Source organism: Haliotis rufescens, unplaced genomic scaffold, assembly GCF_023055435.1.
Source record: "Haliotis rufescens isolate VD_foot unplaced genomic scaffold, xgHalRufe1.0.p SCAF_39, whole genome shotgun sequence".
In the NCBI taxonomy this organism is placed as follows: domain Eukaryota; kingdom Metazoa; phylum Mollusca; class Gastropoda; order Lepetellida; family Haliotidae; genus Haliotis; species Haliotis rufescens.
This window is the reverse complement of record NW_025964101.1, coordinates 2000899-2010937: the sequence shown is the minus strand read 5'-3', so window position 1 is coordinate 2010937 and position 10039 is coordinate 2000899. Positions and strand designations below refer to the sequence as shown.

The 10039-nt window shown below is 41.4% G+C and overlaps 1 protein-coding gene across 1 annotated transcript; it reads left to right on the top strand.

Moving 5' to 3' along the window:
* Window positions 1-676: 676 nt before the first annotated feature.
* On the top strand, window positions 677-4459 carry LOC124147172. Its single transcript, XM_048381520.1, has 3 exons — window positions 677-1391; window positions 1806-2459; window positions 3169-4459. The coding sequence occupies exons 2-3, from the start codon at window positions 2124-2126 to the stop codon at window positions 4420-4422; spliced, it is 1590 nt and encodes a 529-aa protein (XP_048237477.1). The 5' UTR covers window positions 677-1391; window positions 1806-2123; the 3' UTR covers window positions 4423-4459.
* Window positions 4460-10039: the final 5580 nt, after the last annotated feature.

The following is a 10039-nucleotide window of genomic DNA, read 5'->3' as shown; positions in this document are numbered from 1 at the left end:
CTCTTGTGTCCATCACTTCAGCAGATGTCCCTTGTGTTCATCACTACAGCAGATGCGGCTTGTGTCCATCACTTCAGTAGGTGGCTCTTGTGTCCATCACTTCAGCAGATGTCCCTTGTGTTCATCACTACAGCAGATGTCTCTTGTGTCCATCACTTCAGCAGATGCCCCTTGTGTTCATCACTACAGCAGATGTCCCTTGTGTCCATCACTACAGCCGATGTTGTATTGATGTAATCCTTGCTGTTTCCATACTATAGGGAAGAAGCATATTATTTTCCGAACATGTACTGCAATTCAACTGGATTCGACTATAAAACCTCACATTTCTTTTGCTCTCTTTTAACAACTAGGAACTGAGCACTGAGCAAACCAACTCAAATGAACAAAAACATTTATAAGTATATGTCATATTCAACTACATAAAGTTACAAAAAATCTAGTTAAAGGATTTAAAATGGTATTTCTAGTATATGTTTAAATTATACTCCACAGACACAATTTTGAATTTTTAATCCATCACATATTTATTGTACTTGACATGGTGGCATTAATATTCGGAGAGTATGACAAAAGCCTACCCCGTATCATGCGATATTTCAGCTTTTCAAGTGTAGCTATTCTTTCCGATTTCAATGATGAGTACACAACAAAGTTAGAATGTTGCCATTGTAAAGAAATGGTATCTTCCACAGTTCAGTTATGTCTCACATGGTTAATAATGATTTTTATATTTAATTGAAACTACTCTGCCATGCTAACTTGAATACTGTAGGATGCTGTGTAAAACACTTACTAACTCATTTACAGTCTAAAATGTCAAATTAATCAATTTGTCGGTTTGAGAATACATATTTGCTGCACATCTGAACACTTGATGAGTGATATGATAACATATGGCAAGCGGGGCAACAGTAGACACACGTCCAATACAAAGAAATTACAAGGTCAGTAGAACTCTTTATCTTGTGTTCCCAGCAGTAGCGTCAGGTCCTACCTGGCACCTCATACCCATGGACGACATGAGAGTACGGATCACAGTTGGGAATGTCGGCCAAGCCGGGCTGTAGTGCACGTGCATGATGTAGCAGTGTCTGTGATTCAAGATGGCGCAGTTGAAGCAGCGATTCAGCTCTCCCGGGTTCAGATCTGGCGAGCTTGAGGACCATGGAGGACATGTACACTAAGGTGCGGTAAGAGTGCTGATGCCACGTGCTGTATGCCGTCGTGTTGAAACATGCGTCAGCATGGGTCATAATGTGAACAACCTGCGGCTTCGGGATTTTATCGGGAAACATCGACTTTTTGCCTGCTTCCAGCACTGTTTCCTGGATTCAAGAGGGCAGCACGTAGTGCCTTGAAGACATTCGACTTATACGTACTGGGCATTTGTGAGTGCACTGACTTATGTAATAGGGCATTTTATGTTATATTGCCTTAAGTGATCGTCAACCTAATCGTGTGTGTTACAATATAATGAGTTAATTATTCATTGACCTTGTGTGATAATTGGTTTCACAGTTTAGTTTTGCCCATTAAACATCTGGGTTAACGGTCACTTTCCAACATGGCAATCCACACGTGTACATTTTTACATACATTTCAATTTAATAATTAATATCCTTGACAATGAGAATAAATAGAATTGGAAGCGAAAACCTGTTACATGTTTCTTTTAATTGTAGACATGTGGAGGACATTTCTAAATTTGACATATCTGTGACAAAAATTATGTCCGATGCAATTCCCTTTTTTGAGTCATATGAGTTATAATTTGTCCATATGTTACCGTGGGTTTTTTTCAGGTGATAAACTGACTTGCTTTTGCATCTGTTTGTGACGATTGCCATTGGTGGGCAGGATAACCTCACCTTTTCGCGAACACCTGATGTCAACGCTTTGTGATAGTGATTCATAAACACATACTTTTGACAGTCGGAATCGTACGATGGCCTCTGCTTTCAGCAGAGAGTTCTTATCATTATGAAACAGCATTGCAAGCGAAACCCTGTGTTACATTTTGTTTTACTGTCTTATCTCCTTAAATATGACACCTTCTCACAGTGTTTCATGACTCGACAGAATTGTCCATATTTTGTCACCAGACCAATATATATCCGTATATGTCGGCCATCTCCTTCACATTAACCAGAACAATGCTACTGTCAACACCAACATTGCTGCTGGTCGTTGCTCTCATGCAACCCGCTCTGTCCAGCAACCTAAACTCCCTCCATGGTATCGCCTTCATCTCCGTGACGACGGACAACCTGACAGCGTCCACGCAGTTCTACACTCAGGTTCTTGGTGGGATGCTGGTGCCAGAGCTGTCCTTCACCTTCAGTGGAGATTCTCACTACTACCGGATGTTCCAGAAGGAGATCCTGGACGCCAGAACACAAGGGGTTAACCCTGCCCAGCTGGGAATACCAGATATAGGAGATAACGGTACTCACGAGGTCAGTATGTAAGGATAACGGTACCCATTAGGCTGTTATATAGGAGACAACAGTATTCATGGGATGGTCAGTATAGAAGGGATAACGGTATTCATGAGCTCAGTACATTGGGGATAGCGGTATTCATGAGCTCAGTATGTGATGGATATCAGGTCGGTTTGACACCAAGGGAAAGCATCCCCAGCAAACTGTGGGAGAAAAACACTACGGAGAATTGAAAAAGCGCAATGTAACTCTTGTTCAAAGGTGTTTAATCAGGGTTACAACATTCAAAGTTTTCAAAAGTTTCTTTTAATTGTAGACATGTGGAGGACATTTCTAAATTTGACGCATCTGTGACAAAACTGATGTCCAATGCAATTCCCTGTTTTGACTTGTACCATATGTTCTCGTGTTTTGTTTTGTTTTTGCTTTTGCAATTGTTTGTGACAGGTGCCCCAGTGGGACAGGATAAGCTTAACTTTTCGCTCACCCTTTTTGCTATGTGATAGTGATTCATAGACACATGCTTTCGACAGTCGGAATCGTACAATGGACGTACAATGATTTCTTATTATTATAAAAACGTTTCCTTGTGCTTTCACCTGAATGACTTGAATAAATAGGTCTGCCATTTGGCGCATGTACTGGTCCCCCTTTAACACTAAACACGTCCATCATTACAACTCTTATTCAAATATTTCTGGATAGAATGCGTTTGTGTCTGCAGGTGCGCGGCAACTTCATCATCTTTGACAACGGCATCATCCAACTTGTAGAGTATGTGCTGAGATCATCCTCATCTGACATCGTCTTCGACATCCGTGACCGTCGCACCAGCCCCTGCTACATCGCAGCCCCACATATATGTTTCTGGGTCAAGGATGATGTCGATTTCAACCACTACATTGCGGAGCTAGAAAGAAAGTCACATGGCCTTGGGTTCCATCAGGTCAAGGTCAACAGACCAGTAACAGTTCACAACGAGGCTGAGCGACTGGCCGTTCCTGAAAACCAGCTTGGTATTACATTTTCCAATGGAGACTTTGCTGGTTTATCATTCGCCTACTTTAAAGGCCCGAGGGGAGAACAACTGGAACTGTACCAAATTCAGAATCAATCCCGCTACCACCTCGGCAGCGATTACTGCCGACGACGGGGCGTGGCCACAGCCTTCTTGGACAAGCATCCTGACAACAGATGGAAGAAAGCTGCAGGAGTCAGTGGTCAACTTTACGGGATGTTCCAGTTTGGGACAAGAACAGATGACCTCTCAAAGTCCGTCAACTTCTACACACAGGTCCTCGGTTCAGAGCTGGTTCATAAACCACTGCAGGCAGTGAACGTCCGAGGAGATGACGTTGAAAACATGTTGTTCCAGAAAGAGATTCTTGATGCGTTATCGTGGGGAACTGAGCCCAGGGATATAGGGGTTGCAAATGTTTCTCTGGCAGGATCTGACAGACTGGATCACAGATTTAACCTGTTTGATAATTATGTAGTGGAGACTCTGTTGTATACAGCGGGAAAATCTCTGTCAGATCCCAAGTTCAACCCCAGATACAATTGGAGTAGCCCTGCCTACATCAACAACATGCACGTCGCCTTCTTAATTGACGACAACGTCGACCTTAACAACTTTCTACATGACACAGAACTGAAAGCTACCAGGAATAAGTTCCCTGAGTTTAAGGTCAATAGAGCAGTTGATGTGCCGAGATTAGGTGCTAGCGTACCCTTACCACAGTACAGTGCAGCGTTCACTGATGGACCTCTGAAGGGCTTTAACTACGTGTTTGCTAAGGGTCCAGCAGGGGAGCAGCTATCCTTTGTTCAGTTCAAGGGTCCAGCAGCAGCCAAGCTGAAGTCAGCCCTGGTGCGGTATTCGGCCGTCAGCACAGCTTTCAAGGAGACGAATCCGTGGGCCAGAAAAGAATATGACAAGTTTTGTTCTAAATATCCCAGCAATCCTGTTATTGGCTGAAATAATATCCAGAAATAAATCAGATGGTTTGAAATATTATCGACTTAACGCTGAGACATGTCGACAATGAGATGAATGTGATGCTCCTTGTTACCCTTTGTGGGCGAAAGACCTCTGGTGCGATATTCGGGTTAAGAGTCGCATTGCCTTGCCTTTGCTGACTGTGATCAATATATTCAGATATCGTGTTAAAATCAACAGTATATCAATTTTGTGTTTTGATTGTGATCAACTACTGGTGAAAATCGGCAATATGTGACCCGTGAAGATCCGGGGTAGAATAGGTCTTCAGCAACCCATTCTTGCCATAAAAAGCCGACTATGCTTGTCGTAAGAAGCGACTAACGGGGTCGGGTGGTCAGGCTCGCTGATTGTTGATGCATGTCATTGTATCCCAATTGCGTGGATCGATGCTCATGATGTCAATCACTGGATTGTCTGGTCCAGGCTCGATTACTTACAGACTGCCGTCATATAGCTGGAATATTGCTGAGTGCGGCGTTAAACAACAACAGCAGCATTGTGTCTCTTTGTGTGAACCCCGTAGCAATCATGTTAAGAATGTATCCCCGCCACTATAGTGCTTGCCGAAATACTAGACTACAGTGGATCGGTTAGACAGGCTCCGTGAATAGGTTGCTGGCGTGGGAGGTTGCCCATAATATCAGTCGTTGGGTTTATCTGAGCGAGAATCTATTGTTTACAGACCGCCGTCATATAGATGGAATATTGTTGAGTGCGGCGTTATACAACAAACAAACCAAGCCTGACCACCCGATCCACTAACGTTTCCTCGTATAGCTGTTGCCGGGCACGGAAATCTATTCTGAACCGGATTCCCAACAACATTAAACCAAAATGAAATTTATTAATCTATCTAAAACTATGTTCCTAACAATTAGGTATTGAGTGTTTATGATATCCTAACCAGTCTTCGTACTCTTTCACAGTATAGCCAAACATCGTCCAAGCTTCCTTTGATACAAGTTAGGGTCTACAAACAATAGACAATTCCTGAATTAGTAAATTGTCCTTGTGATAATTCCTGACTACGCCGGTGATCATATAGCTTCCATGCATAGGCTGTGTTTAATCTAATGATGTCACCACACACGAGACAAATTGTATATCTATCTGCAAAATGACACGTACACTGTCGGGCAAAAGAAAGTATACCTTTGAAAATTGGATTTGACCAAATAATTGCAAACGTTATCAAAACGTTACTAGGCTAACAACATTCGCCGAAACATTACCAAACACAACTATGATACCTATATTATATACTAGTACATCACCATCGCATAACCATTAGTTTGTTTCGTTAATAGCCACCACCAAACACTGGTGTATACTGTCTTTGCCCTGCAGTTTCTAATACAGCTGAAGTTATATCACAAAAGAATACCTAATGTCCAAGAGAAACCTTACACCGTGTTTGAAGAGTTACTAAATAACCACAAACACATGGAGAAAATCAATATGTATACAGTTCCCTTGAGAAATCACTGACCATCAGGTACAGAAAATTTCATTTCATTCAATGATATATTTCCGGTCTGACTGCGACACAAGACACGTGGGGTCAAAAATAACAAAATTTCCATTACGACAATTGTGAGAAAAAGTTTTTAAAAAGTAGTAAAAGCGTGTCTAATGTCTAATTAATAACGTGTGTGTCCACCTTGTGCATTCATACGCGCCATAACACGTCGACGCAATGATGACGTTAGACGTCGGATGAAGTTAGGCGGGTTTCTTTGCCAGTCGGCAATGAGACATTGTTCCAACTCCTGAATTGTGGTTGCTGCCACGATTCGTGTTCTCACGGTCAAGATGGTGCCATATGTGTTCAATCGGATTCATGTCTGGGGAACATGCGGGCCAGGGTAGGACATGAATGCTGACGTTATTCACAACGTTGGTTGTTAGCCTTGCAGCATGTGGCGTAGCATTGTCATGCTGAAAAAGAACACCACGTGGTTGTTGTTGAATGAATGGCTGCACTACTGGTTGCAGAACTTCATCCCGCTGAGCAGTGAGGTTTCCCCGAATAACAACCAGCCTCGTTGTCAGATCACCGCAGATGCCAGCCCGGGTCCTAACGCTACCGCCTCCATATGCTCGAAAGTGTTGGACAAAATTTGGCGCTAAACCCTCACCCTGTCGTCAGTAGTTACGAGCCCTATTGTCATTTCTGAATTTTCTGTACAGACAAAATCTGCTTTCATCAGAAAACATCACTCGACTCAAGTCACACACTTGCCAACGTCGAACTCGGCGGGCCCATATCAACCGGTTATGTCGATGTTGATGCATTACGCCGAGGTACGGTCGACGAGCTCGAATACCTTTTGTCCTTAATCGTCGGTACAGAGTCTGTCAACTGACCCGGTGTCCCAGTGCCGTCGCTGCCGTTGACGTCGCTGTGGGCTGTGGTGAACCGGTTTCTTAAAGGCGTTGCCCGGATGTGCCGTCAGCTTGCGTAGTCACGGGTGGTCGACCGCTTCGTGGCCTGCCCATTGTCTCTCTCTCTCTCTCTCTCTCTCTCTCTCTCTCTCTCTCTCTGCTTGATAAACGGGGCATAATTTTGTGTGCTTTTTGTTACTGTGATCGTAACGACTCGCGTAAGCCGTTTTATACAGACAGTTTGCACGTGCATAAAAATCGCTTTTATCCACCGAATACCTTTGGTTTGGCAGTAGAGATACGTTTAAGTAACATATGATGAAACAGTTTTATTTTATTAAAAATATATATAACATTTTCGAGCGTAAAGTTTCTTTTGGACATTACTATAGTAATCATCGTTGTATTTGTCTAAGTCCGTTTATGTAGACATCAAATATGATTGTAGATGTTTTCCCTTGCTCTCGGAAATGTACAAAGCTGTTAGATTTTAAATATAGATTCAGTTATAGAATAATCTACACAAAGAAAGTATTACTTATATGTATTTATTCTGTAAATGATGTGAGGGGCGGTTGGGTAGCCTAGTGGTTAAAGCGTTCGCTCGTAACGCCGAAGACCCGTGTTCGATTCCCGACATGGGTACAATGTGTGAAGCCCATTTCTGGTGTCCCCCGCCGTGATATTGATGGAATAGTTCTAAAAGCGGCGTAAAACCATACTCACTCACTCACTGTAAAGGGTGCACCATGTAATAACAATAGTCAGCATTCTCATTCTCGGCAAAAATATTCATTTATTTATCAAGTATAAAACAACAAAAACTGTTCTTTGATGCATCCATTAAAATAATGATTGATATTTGTCAAGATTGCAAAACATATTAATTGCACACAAAACAATAGAATTAATAATCACAACAAAGGGAAGTAACTGTTTGCTGCCCTCTGTACCATGACACAAGTGAAGCGTTGATAAAATATTTGCTCCATGTACAAGTCGTCCTGTTTACTGCAAACGTTGTGCACAAGCCTTCCATCAGCAGTTTATCCTGTCAACTACCTTCATTGTTAATGTATTAGCCCACATTATATATTCGTTACAATGTATTTATTTAAAAGTATCATTTTAGGATATAACCATTATATATAGTTATATAGACTCTAGAGATTATCTAGTAATGTGTCTTCAACAGCAAATTAGCCACTGTCACCAGTTTCCGCGCGTTGGCTTATCTTCGTTGAACAAAGGCGCCCAAAACTGATTCGATTGAATGACATAATGTATGCTAAATCGCGATAACGTGCGTCGCGTACCAACAGTGCAACTAGTTTAGCATGAAAACTTCATGCCGACGGTGATAATAGAAATTGTTGCCTATGACAAAATATCCCCAACTTGTTTCTGTTTGACTGCATATGGTCGGTAAACAATACGATTCCCAATAGCATAGTATTATATATATTTATTTCAATTGAAATATTTCCTGCTTTTCCTCCAAGAAAGATACAAATTAAATGTGCAATGTGTAAGTCATGTAATGTCCACAGACAAACACTGACTGGACTGGACAGATATTTGGAGTAGCAGAGACCATATAATAGAGGGACGGCCCTCACCAACAGTTTATCATAAACCATCAGCGCTACGGTCTGGCATGTAACTGATACACCCCGACCCCCTGCTGTTAACCTCCCTGTACCGCTGCAGATGCGCAATAGATGCGCAGACATTCACGACTGAACATTCTGGTAACCACGTAAACAATATTATATGGTCTCTGGTCTCTGGGAGGAGTTGCCCATGTTCTGCCAGTGCTGCCGATTTTCTTTTAGATTTTTAACAGATCCACGCTACAGAATTAGTCCATCCCAGACATGTACACGCCAAAATCGTGTCAACTATTGCCGTTCTCCCATTTACTTCTATGTTATTTCAGTCTCCTTAAAATAATTTTCGTGATTACATTTTCTGTAAAATTTTGGAGATTTCACATGGCAGAAGCCCAGTTTGTTGGGTCGCTTGCGCTAATTGGCTTTTGGTGATTACGCGGGCTGATTAAAGGGGCACTGATCTAACGCAATTCCCCGGGACTGGTTGTTGCCTTTGTTATTGTTTTTTCCCAGTGAGTACCCGGATGTATAGCAGAAATCTAGACTAGTTCGCGACCTCTGCTGCGCCATTCGTAAGCGCATTAGTCGCTTTTATGGGTAGTAATAAGGGCGTATGGTCACATTGATGAACAAAATGAAATACAGTTTTCGAGATAATAAGGAAATGTAGGTATCTTTGTGGGTAGCATCGGTAATGGTGACGAAGTTTTGATAAGTCACTTGCTTGGTAATTTTGCGATTTTCGTTTACACTATTTTGACTTGCAACACAAAGTACATATTTTACCTGAGCATTGCTTTTTTTATAGTGTGTATTTTTTGTTACTGTGAAATGTGTAACAAATTTATTAAACGTCTAAATATTCAGTTATTTTACAAAGTGACTGAAAAACATTTCCATCTGTATTATTATGATAACGAATTCCAAACATTTTGATGTTTAATGTCATCACCAAGAGACCGAAAATGTTAAGTTGAGAAAAGTACATTTCTATGTTGTTTGGCTTCTAATCCTACATAATAATCTGTTGTGATGTTTGTAGGCCCTTTTGATCGTCTTAATCAATCTGGACAGATTTTTTAGTCAAAATGACTGAAATATTTACACATTTTATAAATTGCCTGAGAGAATCACATTTTACAAATTGACGGTAATATATACACGCTTACAAAGGAAAAGACCTGTGAAAACAACGTCTATCGCGCATTGAAGAATTTCCCAACCAAGACGTAGAGAAACAAGAACGAATCGGTTCAAATGAAGGAAAACAAAATGCAAATATCATAATTACAACCTACCAAATTTATGTGTATAAATTTTAGGCAGTGTCCTTGTTCGAGGAATGTATCCGTGAATATCCACACAAAGGAACAATATCCCACTCGTCTGCAGATGTACAAAGAAACTTATTCGATGTCACGTGTCTCTGTAACAATCAAATATTTTAAAAGATATATGTCGTTTCTCAACTGATCACTTGGATTGTTTCAGGTGTTTTACATAGGTGTCAAGTCTCAATGGTCGGCTGAGAAAGCCCACGTGACAACTATTTTCATAACGTTCACGGTTCCTTAAAAAATCCATTGAGTGATAGA